This window comes from Odocoileus virginianus, chromosome 6, assembly GCF_023699985.2.
Source record: "Odocoileus virginianus isolate 20LAN1187 ecotype Illinois chromosome 6, Ovbor_1.2, whole genome shotgun sequence".
Lineage (NCBI taxonomy): Eukaryota > Metazoa > Chordata > Mammalia > Artiodactyla > Cervidae > Odocoileus > Odocoileus virginianus.
Genome location: NC_069679.1, coordinates 36,367,746 through 36,392,788, shown reverse-complemented (window position 1 = coordinate 36,392,788; position 25,043 = coordinate 36,367,746). Strand labels below are relative to the sequence as shown.

The following is a 25,043-nucleotide window of genomic DNA, read 5'->3' as shown; positions in this document are numbered from 1 at the left end:
TGCGGGGAAATGTCTCTAGGACCGTGAAGGTGTGCTGGTGGCAGGTGGTGGCGCGAGGCGGTGGTGGGGTGGAGAGGTTAAAGGAAAGGATCCTCTTTGGGCTCCAGCCCCTCTGAGGTCCACTCTGGAGAATTTCTAGTCAAGAAGCAGCCGAGGGAAGGAGTGACAAGTGTCAGCAGAGGGCTGTTCTGCAGAAAGTCTGATCAGGGGGACAGAAACTGCCACACTGTTCATAGGAGCCTGATCCTTAACCCTCTTTGTGGTTTTTATCATCAGGTAGCATCTGCCCTCTGTTGTGGTTCAGTCGCCCAGTCATGTCCGACCCTTTGTGACCGCATGGACTACAGCACACCAGGCCTCCCTATTCCTCACCATCTCCCGAAGTTTGCCCAAGTCCATGTCTATTGCATCAGAGATGCCATCCAGCCATCTCATCCTCTGATGCCCTCTTCTCCTTCTGCCCTCAGTCTTTCCCATTCCAATGAGTCGGCTGTTCACATCAAATGACCAAAATACTGGAGCTTCAGCATCAGTCTTTCCAACAAGTATTTAGGGTTGATTTCCCTTAAGATTGACTGGTTAGTCCAATGGACTGTCAGGAGTCTTCTCCAGCCCATCTAGTAAACCCTTATTACATGCCAAGTACTTTATGTGCATTTTCCCCCACTTATTCCTCCTATCGGCCCTGATTGGTAAGAAGTAACAGTCCCCTTTTCCAGATGCGAAAACTGAGAGGTGAAATAGCCTGCCCAACGTTGGGTCGCCAGCAGTGGCAGTGCTGCTGACCCCAAACTGCTGGTAACCCCAAGCCATGTTGACTCCCAGAGAGAAAATTCACTGATCTGTTTGCTCTGTTTTGTTTTTTACTTTTTCCCCCTAGATTTATTGAGATTTATATAGTTGACATATAACACTGTATGTGGTTTAGGTTTCATGGCATCATAATTTCTCATGTATGCTATGAAATCATGACAAGTTTAGTTAACATTCATACTTCATATAAATGCAAAAAGTATATGTGTCTATGTATTTTTTCCTTGTGATGAGAACTCTTAGGACTTTAGCATCTTTTATCAAGATCACAAAGCAGTGTCAGCTATAGTCATCATTAGTGCATTGCAGCCCTAGGATTTACCTTAAAACTGGAAGCTTGTGCCTTTGACCACCTTTCTTCAGTCTCACCACCACCAAACTCTACCCCACCCCCTTGGCATAACCACACATCTGATCTCTTTTTCTGTGCATTTTATTGGATTTTGTTTCTGTTTTTGTTTTTTCATTTTCATTCAGTTTATTTAAACTAAAAACAAAAAGTTTCTTTTCTTTTTCCCATTTCTCCTCTTCCTCATCCCCCACCACTGGCAACCACCAGTCTATTCTCTGTATCTATGGGCTTGGTGTTTGGTTTTGTCTTTGTTTTCAGATTCCACATAAAAGGGAGGTTATGTGGTATTTGTCCTTCTTTGATTTATTTCTCTAGTATAATGTCTTTGATGTCCATTGCATGTATGTACCACATTTCCTTTATCTAACTTCCTTTGATGGACGCTTAGATTTTTTTCTATGTCTTGACTATGACAAATAATTTTCCAGTGAACATGAGGGTACATATATCTTTTTGAATAAGTGTTTTCATTTTTTGAAATACATAGCCAGAAGTGAAATTGCTGGGTCATATGATAGTTCTATGTTTATATTTTGAGGAATCTCCATAAAATTTTTCATATAGGGCTGCACCAATTTTTATTTCCAGCAAAAGTTGCATAAGGATTCACTTTCTTCTACATCTTTGCCCACACTTGTTACTTCGTTTTGATAATAAACTTTCTGACAGATGTGAGATGATAGATATTTCACTGTGGTTTGGATTTGCATTTCCCTGATAATTATGTGGAGCATCTTTGCATGCACCTGTTAGCCATCTGTGTTTCTTTTTCAGAAAAATGTCCATTTAGATAGTCTGCCCATTTTTAAAATGATGGTTTTGGGAGGTTTTTTTGAGCTATTGAGTTATATAAGTTTGAGTTCTGTTTATCAAATATATGATTTGCAGATATTTTCTCCCTTCCAGTAGATTGCCTTTTCATTTTGTTGGTGGTTTCCTTTACTGTGCAGAAGCTTTTTAGTTTTATATATATGTATGTATATATATACACACATATATATGTATATCAATATGTAAACAAGTTCCACTTGTTTATTTTTGCTCTTTTGCTTGTGCTTTTAGTGTCAGATCCATTTCCAAGACCTCTGTCAAGGAAGTGACCAGCTGTATTTTCTTCTAGGAGTTTTATGGTTTCAGGTCTTATATTCAGGTCTTACATTTAACCCAGTTTGAGTTAATTTTTGTGTATGGTGAATCGTAGTGATCCAGTTTGATTTTTTTGCATATGGCTGTTCAGTTTTTTCAACACCATTTAATGAATACACTGTTCTTCCCCCATTGTATATTCTAGGCTCCTTTGTCATAAATTAATTGATCAGATATGAATGGGTTCATTTCTGAGCTCTCTAATTCTATCTACATATCTATTTTTATGCCTTTACCATACTGTTTTGATTACTGTTGCTTTGTGATTTAGTTTGAAATCAAAAAGCCTAATGCCCCCAGTTTTGTTCTTTCTCAAGATTACTTTAGCTATTTGGATCTTTTATGGCTCTATAAAAATTTTAGAACTGTTCATTTTCTGTGAAAAATGCCATTTTAATGTTGACAAGAATTGTGTTGAATCGTATATTGGTTTTGGTAGTATGGATATTTTAACAATATTCTTCTAATCCATGAGCACAAAATATCTTTTCATTTATTTGTGCCTTTTTCAATTTCTTTGGCTTATAGTTTTCAGTATACAAGTCTTTCTCCTCTTTGGTTAAATTTATTCCTAGGTATTCTATTCTTTTTGATGCAGTTATAAATGGGATTGATTTCCTAATTTCTCTTTCTGATAGTTCATTGTTAGTATATAGACACACAATAGGTTTTTTGTTTATTGATTTTGTATCCTGCAAGTTTGCTGAATTCATTTATTCTAAAAGTTTTGTGTTTTTTTAATGGAGTCATCAGGGTTTTTTATATAGAATATCATGTCATCTGCAAATAGTGACAGTTTTACTCTTGCTTTCCAATTTGAATGCCTTTTTTTTTTTTTTTTTTTTTTTGTCTTACTACTCTGGCTAGGACTTCTACTATTGTATTGAGTTAAACTGGTGAGGTTGGCCATTCTTGTCTTGTTCCTGATCTTAGAAGAAAAGCATTTAGCTTTTCACCTTTGAATATAATGTTAACTATTGGCTTGTTGTATGTGGCCTTTATTATATTGAAATATGTTCTCTCTATGTGCACTTTGTTGAGAGTTTTTATCGTAAATGGCTGTTGAATTTTGTCAAATGCTTTTTCTGCATTTATTGAGATGACTTATTTTTTACCTTTTGTTTTGTAATTGTGGTGCATCACATTGATATCTGGATGTTGAACCAATCTTGCAACCCTGGAATAATACCCACTTGATCATGGGGTGTGATACGTTTATTGTTTTGTTGAATTTGGTTTCTTGATATTTTGTGGAGGATTTTTGCTCTGTGTTCATCAGGGATATTGGCCTATAGTTGTCTTTTATTGTGGTATCTTTGTCTGGTTTTGGTGTCAGAGTAATTCTGGCCTTGTAAAGTGAGTTTGGAAGAGTTTCCTCTTCTATTTTTTGTGTTCTTTGTGATTTTTTTCTAGTTTGAAAACTTTTGGGTTATATTTTCTCCATCTTCCACACCCACTGACTTTCCCACTCTGCCCTCAGGTATCCTTGGTGCTGTCAGCTCTCCAGGCTGGGAATAAGGGAACCCAGGCATGTATCACAGCTGCCACTGCCGTATCCGGGATCATCGCCGACCTGGACACCACCATCATGTTTGCGACTGCAGGGACCCTGAATGCAGAGAACAATGAGACATTTGCAGACCACAGGTATGGGAGTGACAGCCATCCTGGGGGCTCCTGGACAGGAAGAAGTTCAGTGTGGCCTGATGGACTTTGGAGATGCTGCCCAACATCCAGAAATATGGTTATACATTTTTATTTCAAAAGGATGTTCAAGTGGTGGAAATGGACCACGTAATCAAAATAAGTGCCTTTCTCAACTGCAAACATAATTGTGTTCCAGCTCTGCCTTTCACAACCTACATCCCGCCTGCTCCAACAGAGGATAACTTTTTTGCCTTTTTTTTTTTCCCCCCTAAGCTAAAAAGCTATGCCCTTGATTTTTTCACTAACCTTATTGGGACTGGGAGTGACCCGGGTAGACATTTAGCTCTCACCTAAATGAAGAGTGAAGCTCCAAGCCTGCTGTCTCTCCCAGGCTGGCTCTTCAGACCCTGCTTCAGAGGCAGGTGCTAGGGTCTCCATTTGCTGCTGGGTATGTACCCTCATGTCCTTGCCACATGTCCAGCACCTTTCTTCCTCGCTCCATAGCCCCAAGACTGGGCAGGGGAGGTGATTCCCAGTGCCCTGTCACCCCTTCCAAAACCCAGCCCCCTGGGCTGTGATGTCCAAGTCCCCTAGCCCATGTGTTCTCACAGATCCCTGTCGCTACAAAGTATTTTCAGGGATAGTAGCAACCACAAGGAGGAAGCTACGGGACCGGGGAAGGGGACCAAGCTGGTAGCCCTGAATCTGTAATTGAAGTTTTACTATTAATTGACTGGGAACTCTGAGCTGACTTTCCTCTCTTCTATCCTAATTCTCTTACATGGGAGATGAGAGCCTCCTATTACAAGAGGAGAACTGGATCATCTCTCTTTAATAAAAGCCCTTAGGACGGTTTCTTTTCTTCCTAACTGGGCTTCCCAGGTGGTGCTAAAGAGTCCACCTGCCAGTGCAGGAGACACAAGAGATGTGGGTTCAATCCCTGGGTCAGGAAGATCCCCTGGAATAGGAAATGGCAATCCACTCCACTATTCTTGCCTGAAAAATCCCATGGACAGAGGAACCTGGCAGGCTACAGTCCCTGGGGTCGCAAAGAGTCAGACATGACTGAGTACACACACACACACACACACACACACACACACACGGTTTCTTTTCTTCCTGACTACCAGTGACCAAGGTCTACCCTTTGTCTTCCCCCTTCCCCTGCCCTCCCCTCCACTTCTCAGGGAGAACATTCTGAAGACAGCCAAGGCCTTGGTGGAAGACACGAAATTGCTGGTGTCGGGGGCTGCGTCCACTCCAGATAAGCTGGCCCAGGCAGCTCAATCATCTGCAGCCACCATCACCCAGCTCGCTGAGGTGGTCAAACTGGGGGCCGCCAGCCTGGGCTCTGATGACCCCGAGACCCAGGTAGGCATGTCGTCAGGCCTTGTGTTCCCACAGACTCTATACACAGGTCTTAGAAGAAGCTGAAGGCAAAATAGGAACTTGGGGAATACACAGTATGTGTGTAGGCGCATCTGTGGTTTAGGGACTGGTAGGAAGCAGTTATCCAGGCAGAATAGTGGCATGGACTGTGGTATGGCTGTGGCAATGGATACAAGCCCACAGATTGGAGAGGAATCTGTAAGGAGGTCTCTGCCAGGCTTGGAAAATGATTGGTCACATTGAGTTTTTGGAGATAACGGCAAGGGAGCTGGCCAGGACAACCGTGTGTTTCAGGCTACTACATCAGTGAATGGACAGTGGCTCCCGGTACCCAGCCGAGGCTCCTTGGATGGAGGACTGACCTGGGTGTAGATGCAGATGCATTCAGATTGCAGTGTGTTTTGAATTAGAAGTTCCAGAGAGACACTCAGGTGGAAACAAGTGAATAGGCTTGAGTTGGTTCAGGTTTGAGAGCATGGATGCAGGGCTTGTTTGCCAATAAACTGTGACCACAACCAGAGAGGAGAATGAGGAGATGGAGTCAAGGCAAAGCTGAGGAATCCATCATTTGGACCATCTTCAGGGAAAAAGAAAGATGCCTACGGAGACTGGGAAGTGGCAACAGCTGGTGGGAAGAAAGCCAGGGGCCTGATGTTAACAGGAAGGAGTGCTTCAGCCCTCCAGAGATGCGGCCAAGGAGGCAAGAAAGAAGATGTGAGAGCCAGCCCCAGGGCCATGGATAGCAGTGGTCACCCAGTCAGGGCTGTTAGTGAGGAGTGGCCAGATGAGGGTGAAGGTAGGAGGCAGTATGTATAGATACCCCATTTGAGAAATTTGACTCTGAAGGGGAGGAGAGAAAGGAACTGGGGGGCAGTGATGGTCTCCAGGCTCTGTGATTCTCTGCTTTGGATTCAGCCACTTCACTGATGTTACCTGCCAGGTCCTCAACCCCTAGCCTAGACCATCAACTCCTCAAGGACAGGAACCATGGTTTATTGATCTTTGAAACGAACACACAGCTTCCACACATCATGGAGGCCCAACAGAGTAGTTGAGCTCTTGCTAAACTAACAGCCAACCATGGCCATCATTGATGGATTCTTCCCATTCCTGAGTATATAATTTAAACATCCCTCTGTTGTTTCACCCTCCAGCACCATCAAATGGTAAACACTTCAGTTTCCACTGCTTAAACTATACCCAATTAACAAGCCTGTTAGGCCCATTTGGACATCCCTGGAGACAAAGCGTCCATCCATCCTGTGCCAGAGTTGATGACAGCTACTGTGCTGATGAATACAAGACCACCAGCTCTGTTCCCACACAGCTGTGACCCCTCCCTTCCTGACATCTTCCAGTGGAGCGGAGCCCCTTGAAGGAAACATTCCATGTGTTGGCTTTTTACTCCTTGTGCTGGCTTTCTCTTTGATAATATCAGAGCCCAGATTGACTGCCCTGTGGAATTCAAAGCATTCACAGAAGTCTCTGCTTGGGCATTGTTCTTACCCGCATGGAGGAAGGAAAAGCTAGAAAATGCATGAGTGCAGTTGGAACCTGAGCCTGGCTCAACCTGGAATGAATCAGCTGGGAGGATTTAGACCTTTGGATTTAAATCCAAAATGTATCAAATTGCTTAGTCTTAGTCTCCCAAATGATCCAGAAGTCCCAGAGCCCAGCTTCTTTTGAGACCACCAGTGCAAAAAGTCGCCCTGAAAGGTACACTCAGTTGCTCCTGGTCACTGTCCAGTGACTGGGAGGGGACAGTGCGTGCCAGGTGTCAGCAGCATACCTGCCCGCTCCGCCTCTTCCCTGTGGCCCCCACCACAGCCCCTCCTCAGGAGCCCCATCACAACCCAGCCTGCCCTGTGGTTTTAGAGGCTGGCAGAGGTTCGTGCAGTCTGGGTGAGAAGCCACGAGATGGAGAGGGTGGGAGGCTGGGAGTCATGGCGTGGCTGTGCTTGCAGTATCTGAAACGCTAGTGTTTCTAAGATGTTTTCACATTTGTTATCTGGTTCATCCTGCCGTCAGGGTGGTGGGGTGGGGGGGGTTGGGGAGGGGCTAGCACTACTGACCTCATTTGCAGATAAGGAGCCAGGACCACAGGAACCCAATACAGTGTGGAAGTGAAGACTGTGTCCTTGGCATCACAAGAGTCTGAATCCCAACCCGACCTTTCCCAGTCTCTTCAAGTATGGATGCAGTCATTGTAGTTCCCACTCGAAAAGGGAGTGATGAGAGTTAAAAAAGATCGTGTGCGTTGTACTTGGCTCGGCACCTGGAATATTGCCCTCTGTGCAGGGAAGCCGTTGCTGTAAGAAGTAGGAGCTGTTATTGTAGCTATTGGACCCAGAAGATGTAAATGTAATACCCAGCATCATGGAATTCCTAAGGACGCCTGGTACTTGAGATTCCAAGTCTAACACCTAGAAAAAGTGGTCTGTTGTCTGTTCAGTTAGAAGAGTGAAGCCGCTGTGTTCCATCTAGTGTTATGTGGGTTCAAACCTGTATATCCACTCATTCCCTGAGTATTTGCTGAGTGCCCACCACACGCCAGGCCTTGTTCTGAGTGCAAAATACAACAAAAGTCTAAGCCAGCCCTCCTGGAGCTTCCATCCCAGTTGAGGAAGACAGATGGTATACAATGAAATAATTCCACATTACTTTATTACTATTACATTACAGCTAAGTGCATTAAATAAAGCAGGGCAAGCTGAGGGCATTCCGGTGAGGATGGGCTTGTGGCACAAGTGGTCAGATAGGGTCTCTGAGGAAGTGACGTTTGATCTGAGACCTGAAGGATGAAAAAAGCTGAGGTCCAGGCAGAGAAGGGAACAAAGCAGAGGCCCTGAGATAAGAGTAGGGGGGGGATTTCCAATGGGGAAAAAAGGTAGACCTACATGCCTATAACATGGCAAGTGAGTCAGGATCCCACCTGGGAGCAGGCGGGCTGCCATGGGAGCCCTGCAGGCCAGGCCGGGGGGGCATGCATTTTGTTCTCCGTGGTTTTGGTGACCAGTTCTGGCTACAGGCGAGTGGTGTTGCCTCTTGGGGTGTCTGCCTAGCTGCCTTCATCCTTTCACAGGCAGCTTTTCAGCAGAGCTGTCAACCAGGACATGTTTCTGAACTTGCCAAATAGACTGTACCTGGGTTCTGCGTTCCGGCTCAGCATCTGCCTCCCTCAGGGAGCTTCCTCAAGTGTGGATTCTGGATTTCCACTCGGACTCCTACACCGGAGACTCCAAGGGCAGGCCCTGGAGACTCTCCTGTGCTGCGGGCGGGGCAGCTGTGGATGCTGAGCCCCGCCTCCCAGGTCCCCCCGCCCCGCCCTGCTCTTGTGCTGTGTGATCTTGGTGCAGCTGCTCACCTGGGGTGCATGCTCTCTTTCAGGTGGTGTTGATCAATGCCATCAAAGACGTGGCCAAGGCCCTCTCAGATCTCATCGGTGCTACCAAGGGCGCTGCCAGCAAGCCTGCCGACGACCCCTCCATGTACCAGCTCAAGGGGGCTGCCAAGGTAGGGGGGAGCCCCAGCCGGGCGCAGGTGTGCCAGGGGTGCCCCAGTGAGAGACAGAGATGACACTCCAGGGCTCTGGAGGGGGCCGTGTGCATCTGGGTTCCTTCCTCACTTAGAGGTGTGGACACTCTTGCCGTTAGATCTGCACTAAGAGGGACGGGACCTCAGCGCACTCTTTCCTCTTGGCCTGTCTTCCCGTGCAGGTGATGGTGACCAATGTCACCTCCCTCCTCAAGACCGTGAAGGCAGTGGAGGACGAGGCCACCCGGGGCACACGGGCGCTAGAGGCCACCATCGAGTACATGAAGCAGGAGCTTACGGTAAGGAGCCACCAGTCACCTCCCTAGGGCCCTGTGTCCAACAGCCGACCCCAGCGCAACTTCTCTGAGATTTCACTTGGAGTGCCTGAGCTAGGGGGGCCCACTCACCTGCCTGCTGGTAGTCTTGTGCCATGTGATACTGACTTCGGAGTGCGACTAGGATCAGTTTGCAATTGTAATTAAATGAATTAATGTATGACTTGGGACTATTCAGGTTTAATTCCACTAAAATTGCAGCATAAAACGAAATCACTGCAGAAGAGCCTTGGCAAAGGGAAAACTCACTGTGGCCCTTTGCCTTGAGTTTATGCTTTTTAAAAAATTTTACTTGTTTTATTATTCATTTTTGGTTGCACTGGGTCTTCATTGATGCATGCAGGCTTTCTCTAGTTGCAGTAAACAGGCTGTTTGTTGTGGTGCACAGGCTTCTCACTGTGGTGGTTTTTCTTGTTGTAAAGCATGGGCTCTAGGGTGCACAGATTTCAGCAGTTGTAGCTCACAGGCCCTAGAGCACGTAGGCTTCAGTAGTTGTGGCACATGGGCTTAGTTGTTCCACGGCATGTAGAATCTTGCTGGACCAAGGATTAAACCTGTGTCCCTTCCCTTGGCAGGCAGATTCTTATTCACTGAGACACCAGGGAAGTCCTCACCTTGAGGGGCCACACGTGGCCCCTCCTGATTCCCGTGGCCGTCAACAACAGCTCACCCTGCTGCACACAGATGGATGTGGGAGTCTGAGCTCACTGTCCAGAAAACCCAGACGCTTTTACTGGGGTCACTTCCCTTTAACGTCAGGCTGCCTTCCACGTGAGGCGTGTGATCTCAGAGACGCCGACCCTGTGTTCACTCTTGCCCAGTTCCACTGTCTTAGAGTGAGGGTGTCCTGGGCTTACTGCGATCGTCTCCTGTTCCTTTGACTCCATGGTGGTTGTGTATTGCCTTGAGGATTCCCTCATCCTAATCCCCCGAAACAAATATGCTGAAAATGAGTAGCTTCAAACTGAGATTCCTCTTTTTTAATTTATTATTACAAATGCTATTTAAGCTGAGCCAGAGTGATTCATCCAGGTCTGTCTTGCTCTGGAACCAGCATCAGGGCTGTGGAGCTTCTGGGGATCACTGAGGTATCAGCAAGAATGGGCCAGAAGATCTGGGAAGCTGCACAGTCCACCCCACCCCACCACCCAGGGGTGGAGTTAATGCACATAGAATGTCAGTTTCCACAGGCAAGCATGTTAACACTGTAGATCATTCTCCCGCCCCATGTTCTCCCCCCAGGAATGCTGAAGACTGGTGTGTGGGGCTTATCCACGCTGGAATTTTGAAAGCAAGAATAATGTTACTGTACTCCAGTTAAATTTCTGATTTCCTGACATCTGACCAGTTTCTTCCCATGGCTGGCTCAGTTTTCAGACACTGTGCTACAGTCAGTAGGGGAGGCATATGTTACTTCTGTCCTTCCCTTTTTGACTTTTTTCAGCTCTTCCATTTCTAACTTCCAGGTATTCCAGTCAAAAGAGGTCCCTGAAAAGACATCATCACCTGAAGAATCCATCAGGATGACCAAAGGCATCACCATGGCAACGGCCAAAGCTGTGGCTGCTGGGAACTCTTGTCGACAGGAGGATGTGATAGCCACCGCCAATCTGAGCCGGAAGGCCGTGTCGGACATGTTGACGGCCTGCAAGGTAAAGGCCTCGGCATTGATTGGGGTGGGTAGGGTGGTGCTCTGCCGTGGCTGAGCTGTTGCAGTCAGTCTGGAGAGGGGGCAGGACTGGCCATGTGCAGGAGTGAGCGGCTCGGTACCCTGGCCTTTGTGATAGAGTGCACGCTGGTGACAGGTGTGCCCGTCAGCCTAGGGAGGTGGCTCTCTGGAGGTAGTTTTGTATTTAAGAGGGCGTGGACTTGGTCTGCTGCCTTACCCTCCCACTTCGTCTCTCAGTTCTTCCTAAGCAGGCGGGACACCTTCTTGCAGGGGCTGTAGTAGGGGCTGTTCTGGCAGGAGTGGAGCAGGACTGTGAGGTTTTGTCCCAGGCCCTCCAAAGGGAAACTGTACCCCTCATCAGCCTGCACCCTCACCTGAGTCCTCCATCAGCCGTTCTGCGCCAGGAAGGGTGCTGCCATAATTGGGTGAGGGAGTGAGTTGGAGGAACCAAAGAGCACCAGGCATCTTGGGGAAGCTCCTCCGACCCTTAGGGAGACGGCAGGGGCGGCTGCCCTGAGCTGGTGCTCTTGGAGGGAGCTGGGGAGACCTGAGCTTTATTACCTTCACTTTATTTTACATCTGTTAAGCCAGGGAGCCATAAGAGGTCCCCCACCTCCCACTGAGCAGCCCCACCCCAGTTCTGCACCCTTCTGGAATCCTGACTTCTCCCCATGATGGATCAGTGACACCTCAGCCCCACCCCGCCCCCACCACCCTGGTCAGCAGATGGAGATGAACCACAGAAGGGGAAGAGCAGCTGTTGCACCTTGGGGTCCTTGGGAACAGGCCCTTCTCTGTGGTGATGTGAGCTGTGGGGAGAGCTGGTGCAGGGTCAGACGATGGCCTCTCAGGTTCCTCGCAGGGGTAGGATGGGCTGGTGTCCCTGGGAAGAGGTAGGGCGAGGCAGTCAGGCTGAAGGGCTGGGTGTGGGAAACAGCACCGCATTTCCTGGTCCTGGGGGGGGGGGGGGGGGAGGGAGTGAGGGACAGGGGTAGGTGGGAGGAAAAGAGGGTGACCAGAGGGTTGGGCCACTGTCACGAGTTCCACGTGTGCTGGGCCAGGGAGTTTAGACTCTCCTCGGGCCCCAAGTATAGTTTTATTATTTTAGTTATTTTTATTTATTTATTTGCTTGTGTTGGATCTTAGTCGTGTCACGAGGGATCTTTCCTTGTGGCGCACGGACTCTAGTTGTGGCATGTGGGCTCCAGAGAGCATGGGCTCAACAGCTGTGACATGAGGATGTAATTGCCCCTTGACATCTTGGCATGTGGGATCTTAGTTCCCTGACCAGGGATCAAGCCCATGTCCCCTACATTGCAAGGCAGATTCTTAACCACTGGACCACTGGGAAAGTCTCCCAAGTGCAGTTTTGATGCACTCGATGGGATCTGCCCTGGCAGAAGTGATCATTCTGGTTTGGGTCGTAACCTCCATCACAGCAGTATTTGCCAGCCAGATACGGCTAGTGAGCACCACGATGGTGCCCATGAAGGGCACCCCGGAGCTTTGGATGGGCAGGTGTGTATGTTCTGTCATTCGATCCTAGATGGGAAGGGTAAGGGAATTCTTCTAATTAGGAATTCTCCTAATTTGACTGGAGAGATGATGTGGCCTGACCAAGGTCACACTTACAATCAGAACCAGAACTGAGGTCAGACCTTCTGAGCTCCGGGCCAGTCTGTTTCTGCTCCTTCTGGCCTCCCAGTCACAGAGATCAAGGTTACCATGGTTGATGAACAACGGGTACCTCTGTCACCATGTTACAGATGTGAAATGGAAGACAGCTCCAATTTTCCTCCTGTGTGTTCCCATCTTCAGGGGAAGAGGTTAAGGATTAAAGTAGAGGTGCCATTGGCCTAGCCCTGACTCTTCATTGTGATCTCGCCCTGAATCAAGCCATCCTGATTTTACAGGACTAAATAACAGCCAGAGCTTCACATACCAACACCAGACTTGATGACAAGGGTCACTGCTGAGCCCGGAGACTCCTCTCAGGACAGGACTTACTGATGCTTACATTTTCTGTGGTCTCCAGTATCTCCCATCCCTTGCAGAAAGGAAATGAGGCAGCTTGCCAGAAAGGGTGTGCAGTAAATATGTAGAAAACCAGGAATACCAGTTGGTGAGCCAAGAAGGAATAATTCTGTGCCAACCAGAGGGCTACATGGCCGTATTTGAACACCACCTTTGGGGCTGAGCAGGGCAGAAACAAGTGTAGAAGGACACATACTGACTCATCTTATCAGACATGGAGGATTACATTAATTGCTCCAATGGGGACATAGACTTCCCTACACCCCCAGTTAATTCCAGTGTGTATTTCTTTCTGAGTGTACTTTCATGTTCATATGTCTTTATCAGATACAACTTCATATCTCCAATTACAATGAATGTTACATGACTATTTCTTTGTTACTATAAGTCATTATAACTGATTTCTTTAATAAGCACAAAATACATTGTTAATGAATATACTCTTTCCCCTACTATCAGCTATTTAGATTATCTGCATTTTCCTTAATCATCAACTTCAGTGGACATCTTTGGGCATCTTTGGGTTTTTTTTCTATGCTTTGGATAATATCCTTAGGCAAAACTCGCAGAAGTAGAGTTAGTGGGTCAAATGGACTTTCTAGTTATTGCTAGGTTGCTTTCCCCAAGGGTTTTGCCAAGTCAGAGCCACCAGCAGTGATGACCAGCAGTGATCATCAGCACCCATGCAGCTCTCAGTGAGGCCTTGTGCATTACCTACTAGAGGAGCATCATAGCCCTTGTCTTCCCCCTTGAACCAGACCTGGTCTCTGTCCTCACACTTGGAGACAGGGGAGCAAGGCTGATGAAAGTGTGGGAGAAGTTAAAGGCCTGGCCTGTTAGTCCTCAGATGAATAAAACCAGGCTCATAAATGATAGATGCTAGCCACTCAAATTGGGAGGGCAGGTGAGGAGAAGTCCCAGGCATTCTCCAAATAGCCCCCAATCCTTGGGAAGAAGGATTCAAGTGGAGGAAGCATGGAGACAGGTCACTCTTCCCCTTCTGCCTTGACCTTTTATCCTAATGCATGATTTGTGTTTGTCCTGACTGGTGATTTTTTTTGCAGTTTTCTATTTTTTGTATTCTTGTAAGCCCGTTTGAGTTCTTTCCAGAGTGAAATTATAGTAGGAAAGGCTAAATGGGTAGGATTGCCAGACTGACCAAAAAAAAAACAAAACAAAAAACACCAGGGTGCCCCACACTTAGGCTAAAGGTTTTCATTGTTTATTCGAAATTCAAAGTCACTGGTGGCCCCGGGAATGGATGTGCCATGTGAAATGATATCTCTTGAGTAACTCAAGTCAGCAGGTCACAAATACAAAAAGAAGGGGGGCCAGATGCTGTGTTAACCACATGTCCTGGTTTGCTTATCTTGACATGTATAATGTGAGTTATTTATGGCACCTCTGAGGGTGCTGGGGAGCTCGTTCTCTGAAGGTTCCCAGGAGCCAGTGGGCCCGGTCAGGAGACTGGCTATGATTGCAGTGTGGTCTGGTCACAGAGTGAGGAATTTCTTACGTTACAATAAAAGATGTGAGGGTCGGCGTGATGAGAAAGGAAGAAAAAAGGGGCCAGATTCACTTGCTTTTGTCTGGCCCCTGGGCACTGGAAAAAGCAAGACACAAATTTGTCAGAGAACCTACAGTGGAAACAGGCAGGACATACAGGACCACTTGGCCGCCTGGTCCACTTGCCGCCTGGTTCTTCCTGTCTTAAGATGACATTCCTTTCTTTCTCCAGCAAGCTTCCTTCCACCCTGACGTCAGTGAGGAGGTGCGCACCAGAGCCTTGCGGTACGGGACGGAGTGCACCCTCGGCTACCTGGACCTCCTGGAGCACGTCTTGGTGGTGAGGAGGGCGGTGGGCAGGGCCGGGGCTGGGGAGGAGCCGAGCATCCTTTCCTTGGGAAAATCCCACTTAGAGCTTCATGCAAACTCCACTTGCGAGGCTCGGACTAGATTGAGCCGAAAAGCTCGATCTCGCATCGCACTGCTCCAACTCACAAGATACAGGTGTAGACTGGAGGGAGGTGCCATTTGAATCCAAAAGAACTGGGCAGGTTTGGAAGATAGCTTGTTCAGGAGTCATAAACACCCCAGGAGAGACTTGACAGTAGCTCCCCTCCCGTTGTTACTTTTGCTTCTTCCCAAACCTAAACAACAAAAAAAATGACCCATCACTTTCAGATATACAACACATGTACCTCAAAGACTGTCAAGCCTTTTGATTCTCTGGGCATTGAAATTTTTCTTTTTTCAAGCAACCACATGAGGCTCACAGGGCAAAGGAAGGATCCAAGACTCAAAAATGTTTGGCCTCTTGGTTGAGGTCACCAGCTACTAATGACAGACCTGGGACCATGTCCTACTTGTTATTCTCAGCTGTCCCCATTCTAACATTTCAGTGCCTTCTCTTTAACTTAAATTACCCTCTGATGTTAAGCATTTTTGGCTTTCTAAGGGAGCCTTACATATATTCTTCACCCAGGTAACTGTTGTTTAGTCACTAAGTCGTGTCCAACTCTTTGGAACTCCATGGACTGTAGCCCGCCAGGCTCCTCTTTTCCATAGGATTTTCCAGGCAAGAATACTGGAGTGGGTTGCCATTTTCTTCTCCAGGAGATATTCCTGACCCAGAGATCAAACCCACATCTCTTGCATGGGCAGGCAGATTCTTTACCACTGAGCCACCAGTAACTATGGTCGGTACAAAAGTGTATCTTTTGTTAGAGTGGCCAGTCTGGGGTTCCTCACCTTGGGCTCACAAAGCCTGAATACTTGTGAGTAGAAGCCAGTATATTGCTTGTGAGCCAGGTGAGAACATCTTGGTCAGTCAGCGTTCGCAGGCACGAGCCTCTCCCTCAGCCAAACCAGCTCTCTGTGTTGGGACTGAGGTTTTCAGCCCATGAGCACACTTAGCAGGAAATTCAGTGTAAAGAGAATGAAGCCAGTAAGGCTTCCAAAAGGTATCTTTTTTTTTGATGAGACGATCTGTTCTGGACACATGGAATCTTGTTATGTCCAAACATTAGAAAGCATAGTGGAAACAGTCTTAGGCTAAGGTTTAGAAGCCTCGAATTCAAATCCAGCCTCTGCCAAGAAACTAGCTGCATAACCACCATCTATCTGGGCTTGAGTTTGCTCAGATGTTAGACAGGCAGCTTATTCAGGATTAAGTGAGCCTGTGGGGAGGCCAGGGCACTGGCTGAGCTCACATCTGCTGCACACTTCGTTGAAATACTTCTGGAACGTGCCCATCCCGGCTGAGTGGAGGTGTGGGGCTGCAGGAATAGTGCCCACCTTGCTTCCTAAGTGGGGGCTCTCACCTGACCCCCTGTTTCTCCTTGTCTCTCCTATGCTTTGATTTCTGACTCAGTCGTTTAATAATTCATTCTTGTTCAGTTGCTGTGTCCTACTCTTTGTGACCCCATGGACTGCAGCATGCCAGGCTCCTCTGTCCTCTCCTGTCTCCCGGAGTTTGCTCACATTCATGTCTATTGAGTCGGCGATGCCATCCAACCACCTCCTCCCCTGCCGCCCCTTCTACTGCTGCCCTCAATCTTTCCCAGCATCAGGGTCTCTTCCAGTGAGTCGGCTCCTTGCATCAGGTGGCCAAATTATTGGAGCTTCAGCTTCATTATCAGTCCTTCTGATGAATATTCAGAGTTGATTTCCTTTAGGATTGACTGATTTGATCTTGCTATCTAAGAGATTCTCAAGAGTCTTCTCCAGCACCACAATTCTGGCATCTTCCTATTACTCACGGGAGGGATCCTCACGTCACCTGTTTTCTCCAGGTCCGTTTCTTGGTTAATCCATATTTTTTCCCACCTCTATGTCCGTATCTGTGTTGCACTGACATCTGACTCAGGGTTAGTAGGTCCAGGCCCCTGCACATCTTTGCTCGTGAACCATTTAACGAGAATGTTACTGCATTGGGACCCACCTGCAGTGGCGTCTCTGCCAAATGCATGAAGCTACATGGAACAGATGCAGCAGCCTTCAAGGCAAACAGTGAAGATGTCGAGTTTCCTTCCCCCCTAGTCCAGGGTGAGTTCTGTCTGCATTAGGAAGGACAGGTGCCCGCACTTCTTTTGAGAAGTTTCTCCCAAGGGAGTAGGAAAAGGGAGCCCTCAGAGGGTCCCCTCCTTGACCTCAAGCCACCTGTAGCCCCTCTCCCAGTATCTGGGAACCAGGTGCGGCATCCACCAAGGCGCCTCCTGTCTCCTCAGCTCCTCACCCTGCACACTGTGTGTTAGTGGCAGGAGACAAGGCCTCCTGGGGGTGGGGGCCACGTGGAATGATCGGCCTCTTTGCTCAAGAAGAAGCCCAGGATTCCAGGTCTCGGTGAACATGAGGGAAGACCTAGGAGCCGTTCCCAGGCCACACACTCAGAGACCCCAGCTTTATGGCCACTCAATGACTGTGTCAGACTTCCCAGGTGACGCTAGTGTTAAAGAACCCACCTGCCGATGCAGGAAACATAAGAGACTCATGTTCAGTCCCTGGGTTGGGAAGATCCCCTGGAGGAGGGCATGGCAACCCATGCAATATTCCTGCCTGGAGAATCCCATGGACAGAGAAGCCTGGAGGGCTACAGTCCATAGGTTTGCAAAGAGTCAGACACAACTAAAGCGACTTAGCATGGACACAGTGACTGTCGGGCATCAGCCCTAGTGATAATCAGTAGGTTCTTCTGAAACAGGAAGGACACATTCCACAGGGAGACTCCACCTCACCTGTGATTTAGGAGGTTTCATGTGAGGCCAGAGACTGGCAAGAGGGGAGCGACCACTCGCTTCTTTTCATGGACCCCACAAGCACCACTGCACCTTACAGCTAGATGTGCTTCCCTGATGTTTTCTGTTATGAGTACTTCCTGATATTTACTAAAGAAAGAGGACTCTGAAACCTTGTTTTCAAACCTAATTTGGTTGATTGTGTGGTGGTCGATGTGTCTGTTAGAAACCTGCCACCCGAATTTCTTTTTATTTTTCTATACAATTATTATCATTGTAACCCATAATTAAATAGAAGTATAAATGTCCTGTTTCCCCAAAGTTGTTTTGAGATTTATGGTATGAAAAACACTGGTGCTAAATTGAAATCACTAATAGGAAGAAAAGCTCGATGACATGAAAACTTTTATACAGCATACAGAATTGGTCTCATGTTTTGCAAGAAGGATGTTTTTGCCTTTTTAGGGTGACAAGTGCTGATGGTTCTAATGTCCAAGGAGATAAGAATGAAATCACATCAAATATTTGCTTTAAAAAATTAGCTCATATATTTGTGTCTCTTTAGAGACTTGCACATCTTCCATAAAGAATATTTTCCAATAAAAATACAGGAAGGAAACATCCAGATAATGTTCATTATCATAAACATGAAAAATACCAGTTCCTAACAGAAAACAGTAGAACCTCTGTGACAGCATTCCGTCCTCTAAGCTGCAGACAGTTGTAGTTTCCTTGGTCCTGTAGCTGAAAATAAGCTCACATTTCACCTCATGTGCCCTCGCTCCTTCTCCAAACAGATCTGAAAGAAATTTGAGCTAATACGATGCTAAGTATGAGGAAGATTGTTCCCCATGAGAGGCGTGCGTGCTTAGTTGCTCAGTCGTGTCCGACTCTGTGTGACCCCATGAACCACAGCCCGCCAGGCCCCTCTGTCCATTTCCCAGGCAAGAATACTGGAGTGGGTTGCCATTTCCTTCTCCAGGGGATCTTCCTGACCCAGGGATCGAACCCACATCTATACTGCAGGCAGGTTCTTCACTACGTGAGGCACCGAGGAAGCCTTCCACGTGAGAGGACCATGAGCCATAAGGCCGCTTAGGACAGAGCTGGTGGAGCCCCGACCCGAGAGGAAGTGAGGAAATGGAAATGCACAGACGTAGACACTAGTGTTCACTTCTGAGGGAGCTTAGACAGAGTCAGATAAAGAGAGCCAAATTGCAAATTTAGAGAAGACTTTGGATTTATTTGGATATTAGCTTTAGGGTAGAGAGAAAGAATACTAAGATAAGCTATTTGAGAGCGGTGAATAAAAAAGCAGTTAAAACTAGAGATTTACTCACACACCATACACCGACACACACACCATACACACATACACACTATACACCCACACCCCCACACACACACACTCTCACACACACCATACACCCACCCACACACACACCATACACCCACCCACACACACACCATACACACACACACACACACACCATACACACACACACACACACCATACACCCACACACACACTATACACCCACACCCCCCACACACACACTCTCACACACCATACACACATACACACACCATACACCCATACACACACATTCACACACACCATATACCCATACACACACACACACACCATACACACTATACACCCACACCCCACACACACACTCTCTGTCACACACACCATACACCCACACACTCACACTCACGCACATCATACACCCACACACACTCACACACACCATACACCCACACCCACACACACATACACACTCTCACACGCACACACACCCCATATACCCATACACACACACATTCTCACACACATACACCCACACACACCATACACCCATACACACACACACTCACACACAACATATACCCACACACTTACACACACACACACACACCCCATATACCCATACACACACTCACACACACCATACACCCACCCACACATACACACACACACACACACACACACTCACACACACCATATACCTGTACACACACACACACACCATATACCTGTACACACACACACACACCATATACCCATTCACACATACACACACACACACCATACTCCCCAGCCTGCCCTCCTCCTCACTTGGAGAAAGTATCTGGCAATTTAGAGGAATAAACTGAGATCCTTTTCAGTGGTCCAAGGAAGTTCAGCCATCTTCTTTAGGGGCTGTTTTTCTTAAATTCAGACGCGTGAAAATGTGGGAGAAGGTATCCTGCTTTGGCTTGTTCCGTTCAAATATCCTAGAGTCAAGGATTCCTCACCTGTTTTGGCTAGTTTGTATATTTTAGTTTTACTTTAGAAAAAAAATCTTAAAACACAGAAAACCATGTCAACATTTGTGTGTCTACCATCTATAATTAACTAACTTTTTAAATTAATATCTTGTCTTATTTGGTTCAGATTCTTATTTTGTTTAAAAAAAACTCTCAATAATAATTTTATATCCTTTACCAATTCCATTCTCCTATTTTTGTCTATTGAGGCACAAATAACTATCATGATTTCAGCTTTCTTAACCTTTTGTGGATTTGGGTCTCCCTGAATTAGCTAAAAACCCATTTCCTGCCATCTCCCTACCCTCATCAGAGAAACGTCAGCTCATAAACAGAAATGTCCCTTGAACTGTTAGGAGGATTCCCAGACACCCAGCTGGATCCTTTGGGAATTTAGAAACTCCAAATCGAGAACTCCTCCTTGGGGAATGTTTTGTTTGTTTGAGAATCTAGTTATCAGTCTACAAACAGAGGGATCTAATTTAGGCAGAGCCCTGTCCTTGCTGCCCCGGGAGCTCCTTTATGCAGCTTTAGCTGTGCCTGTTTGAGCAGTCTTGGCCTTCTGCATTTGCTGTTGGCTGGTCTGTCGTGGAGGATTTCTATTGCAGGATGAGAGACAGCCAGTTGGCCTCTGTGGCAACCACAGTTCAATATTGCTGCTAACCCACAATATGAGCTCTTTGACAGGATTAAAGTTACCCTCACTTTCACTAACAGCACTTTAATTTCGTTCTATCTGTTGCCTGCTATTAGAAATCATGTTGACTTAATTGCAGAATAAAAATAGAACTCCTTTGCTCTGCCTTGTCTAAATGGGGTGCTTTGTTGTCAGGGCTGTTCCCTTCTTAGAGCCAGAGTGTATACAGAAGTGGTTTTCTCTTTCCATCAAAGGTCTTTTAAAGACAGAAGTCTTTCACCACTCCACTTGGATGATTTAAGTGAATCTCCCTACCACACCCTTCACTTTTGTTTTAGCTTTATTGAGGCATAGCTAACATACAATAAACATATATCTGAAGTTTACCATTTGAGTGCTGATATTTGAATACATCTGTGAAAACATCACCACAATCCAAACAATGAGTATATCCATTACTCTTCAAAACTTCCAGGCAGCCACTGATCTGCATTTTGTTATTATAGATTTGTTTACACTTGCCAGACTTTTATATAAAGGTAATCATCTAGTGTGTACTCTTCTTTGTCTAGCTTCTTTCACTCAGCATCAGTATTTTTAATTCCATCCACATTCTTGTGTGCAGCAGTAATTTGACCCCTTTTATTGTTGCATGGTGTTGTCTAATCTGTTCCCCTGCTGATGGATACTTGGGTTGTTTCCAGGTTTGATTGTTAAAAATAAAGCTGCTAAGAGCATCCTATATATGTCTTTCTCTATATATGTTTTCATTATCTTGGATAAATATATTAAAGTGGAATATTTATATCATAGGATAGGTATATTTTTAACTTTCTAGAAAACTACTGAATTCTTTTGTAAAGTGGTTATTTCCACTAGCAGTGTATGAGAGTTCCCATTTCTCCATGTCTTTGTGAGCCCTTAGAATGGTCAGTCTTTTCAGTTTTATCCATTCTAGTGAGCATGAGGTGATATCTTATTGTGGTTTCTTTTTTAGTATTTATATATATTTGGCTGCACCAGGTCTTAGTTTTGGCATATGAGATCTAGTTCCCTGACCAGAGATTGAACCCTGGCCCCCTGTATTGGGACATGGAGTCCCAGCCACTGGACCACCTGAAAAGTCTACTGTGGTTTTAATTTACAACATGGAGTATCTTTTATGTACCTGTTTGCCTTCTGTATATCTTCTCAGATGATCTCTGTTCAGATCTTTTGCCCTTTTTAATTGGGTTTTTGTCTTATTGAACTTTTAGAGTTCTTTATATTTTCTAGGCATGAGTTCTTTGTCATGTCGGTGAAAAACATGAATAGTCAATCAAAGAAAGAAATGAAAATTTTTATTTGAGTGAACCTGAGGATTATAACCTGGGAGACAGTCTCTCAGAGAGCTCTGAGAACTGTTTTGAAGAGATAAGTGAGAAGACGGGTATCAGGATATATGTGGTTTTAGCAAAGAGAGTACATACAATCAAGCACTCATCTCGGGAGAAGTTTGCTACTAGTCACTAGAAACAGACATCTTAGTTAAAGGTTTTAGTGCTTTCAAAGTATAGGAAGATGTAAGAATTCAGGTTCATTTTTAAAATCTCCTGAAAATATCTAATTCTCTGAGGACCAGTTCTGTCAGTTTTTCCTGGAGCACAAAGGGCCTCATCCTTGCCCTGGGTTTCTTTCAGGATGTACTGTAGGTCAGTAACTTAGTGGAGAATGACTTAATCCTTACAGGCCTGGATGGTGGGCAACATTCTTTATTTTACACTCCCGTCCCTTTCAGTTTTAATTGCAACCAGAGATTGGAAGGCATTTTGTGACCAATTTGTTCCACTGCACTGGAAATGCTCATTCGCAGGTCAGGCCAGGATTTTGTTGATAGGCACTCAGTGTGCTATTATAGGACTAGGCCCTGTTAACAGTAACCAGAGGCCTCTGGACCGCCTGTCTTACTAGTCTGTTATGGTCCAGGATGCAGTTCCCTCTTGTTTCTTCTTCCCATATCTGAGTTACACTGTTACAGTCATTGATGTAATGGCACTATATATTTGGTCAATCATTTCAATTCACCTAGTCATTAATTAGTTTTATCTGAAGCTCAGTCACCTATTATTGTTTCGGAAACAATAATCTTGCAAAATAGGCAGAATACAAGTAATTATTAATGCTGGTAGCATTAATAAGGTTGTAAGTATTTAAGCTGAGAACTTTCATTAGGTGTGGCCCAGTTATCTCCTCAGATCGTCTAAACAGTCTATTCTGCATCCATCTCTATCTTTAGAGGAAATGGTATATTAACCTTGTACGTAAAGTTCACCAAAGAAGTCTGCTTGTACATGGTGTGAGTAGTGGGTCTTTGTGACCCCTTACAGGATTGAGAAAGGAATTTTATCTTCTAAGGAGTTACATGGCGGCAACAGAAGAAGAAAAATTGATCTTTATGGTTGAGCAGCTATTTCTGCTCTTGGGCAGATCTGTTAACGTAGAGTGCAGATGCACAGTGCACACTCGAGGGGAACGAGGAGGCCAAAGGGGATCTTCCCAACCAAGGGATTGAACTCAGATCTACTGCATTGCAGGCAGATTCTTTATCATCTGAGCCACCAAGGAAGTCCAACAGTGTCTGGCAGCGGGAGACAAATGTATATTTAAAAAGAAAAAAATGACAGCGATGCAGACCAAAAACAAAAAAGTACAGATAGAACTTCAGTAAAAATGAAAGTGCAACTAAGATATCTCATATCTAAAATATGAAACATTTAGGAAGAACTGAATGTTTGTTTGCAAGTGTGTGTTAGTCACTCAGTCATGTCCAACTTTGCGACCCCATGGACTGTAGTCTGCCAGGCTCCTCTGTCCATGGGGATTCTCCAGGCAAGTATATGGGAGTGGGTTGTCATTTCCTTCTCCAGGGGATCTTCCTGACCCAGGGATCAAACCTGGGTCTCCTGAATTATAGGCAGATTGTTCACCAAGGTTATCAAGTTATTTTTAGAATTATATCCCAGTGTGGGAGAAGAAAAATAATTTTCCCTCTGCTCTGAGTTCTTGCCAGAGATCACATGTAGTAAGACAGATTAACCAGAGAACAACAAACAAAGTTTTATTCACATGTGTACCCCATGGATAAATGGAAGCTACCCAGGGGAAAAACGAGTAATTCACAAACTGGCCTAAGCCACCCAATTATATGTTCAGTTCAGTTCACTCACTCAGTCATGCCCGACTCTTTGTGACCCTATGAATCACAGCACACCAGGCCTCCCTGCCCATCATCAACTCCCAGAGTCCACCCAAACCCACGTTCATCAAGTCGATGATGCCATCCAACCATCTCATCCTCTGTCATCCCCTTCTCCTGCCCTCAGTCTTTCCCAGCATCAGGGTCTTTTCCAATGAGTCAGCTCTTCACATCAGGTACTGCCTTTAGGCAAAGAAAAAGAAAGGTATATATGGTGGGAGGAAGCTGGTTGGAGCAAGTGGTCAGGAAAAGCAGGGTTAATGAGGGTTAAGATTGTTAGCAGAGCGTTTTTTCTTTTGTGACTACACTGGGTCTTTGTTGCTTTGCATGGTCTTTGTCTAGTTGCTGCAAGTGGGGGCTACTCTTTATTGTGGCGCATGGGTTTCTCATTCTGGTGGCTTCTCTAGGGAATGCAGGCTCAGTAGTTGTGGCCCATGGTTTTAGTTGCCCTGGGCATATAAGATCTTCCCAGAAGAGGGATCGAATCCATGTCCCCTACATTAGCAGGCAGATTCTTATCCATTACACCACTGGGAAAGTCCAAGTCAGAGCCTTCTTCATTGATAGCATTCTCTTGTGATTGAGTCAGCTTTCTCTTCCTGATACAGAGAAGGAGATACCCTTACAAATGGAGGTTTCTTTTATAAGCATATATTTCCCTTTCAAAGGGTAACTTCCCTGTTTTCAGAGCATCTCCTGTGTCTGATTTTTCTCCAAATAACCAACTGAAAGCTATCTGTATGCCAAAGAGGCATATTTTGGAGTGACATACTTTACTACCAGCTTCCTCGCTTTCTTCTTTCATTTGCCTGCCTAGTTAATTCTCTTCTTGTTAACGACCTTATTGAGATATAATTGGCATATGACAGACTTTTCCAGTTAAGTCATACAATTCCTTGATCTTCACTGTATTTAAGAGTTGTACAACTATGGCCATAATGATAATTTTAGAACCCTTTCTTCTCCCCAAAAAGAAACCTCATGCTCTTTAGCCCTCCTCATTCCCTTCAGCCCCACTCTTAGCCCAAGGCCAACACTGATCTTTTTTCTGCTTCCATGGATTGCCTATTCTGGTCATTGCATATAAACACAATCATACAACATGTGGTCTTTTGTAACTGGCTTCTTTCATGTAACATAATGTTTTTAAGGTTCTAAGACAAACTTGCAGGTTCCTGCTTATTAAAGTTTTAAAGCATAATT

The 25,043-nt window shown here is 45.8% G+C and overlaps 1 protein-coding gene across 8 annotated transcripts in view; it reads left to right on the top strand.

The window, feature by feature from the left end:
• TLN2 (talin 2) overlaps window positions 1–25,043 on the top strand; it is a 481,890-nt gene that overhangs the window by 430,655 nt on the left and 26,192 nt on the right. For all 8 annotated transcript variants that reach the window (XM_070469184.1, XM_070469188.1, XM_070469186.1 and 5 more), the window contains 6 exons: window positions 3,792–3,958; window positions 5,146–5,329; window positions 8,735–8,860; window positions 9,064–9,180; window positions 10,683–10,868; window positions 14,658–14,765. In XM_070469184.1, coding sequence (XP_070325285.1) covers window positions 3,792–3,958; window positions 5,146–5,329; window positions 8,735–8,860; window positions 9,064–9,180; window positions 10,683–10,868; window positions 14,658–14,765 — 888 coding nt within the window. The remainder of the gene's footprint in view (window positions 1–3,791; window positions 3,959–5,145; window positions 5,330–8,734; window positions 8,861–9,063; window positions 9,181–10,682; window positions 10,869–14,657; window positions 14,766–25,043) is intronic.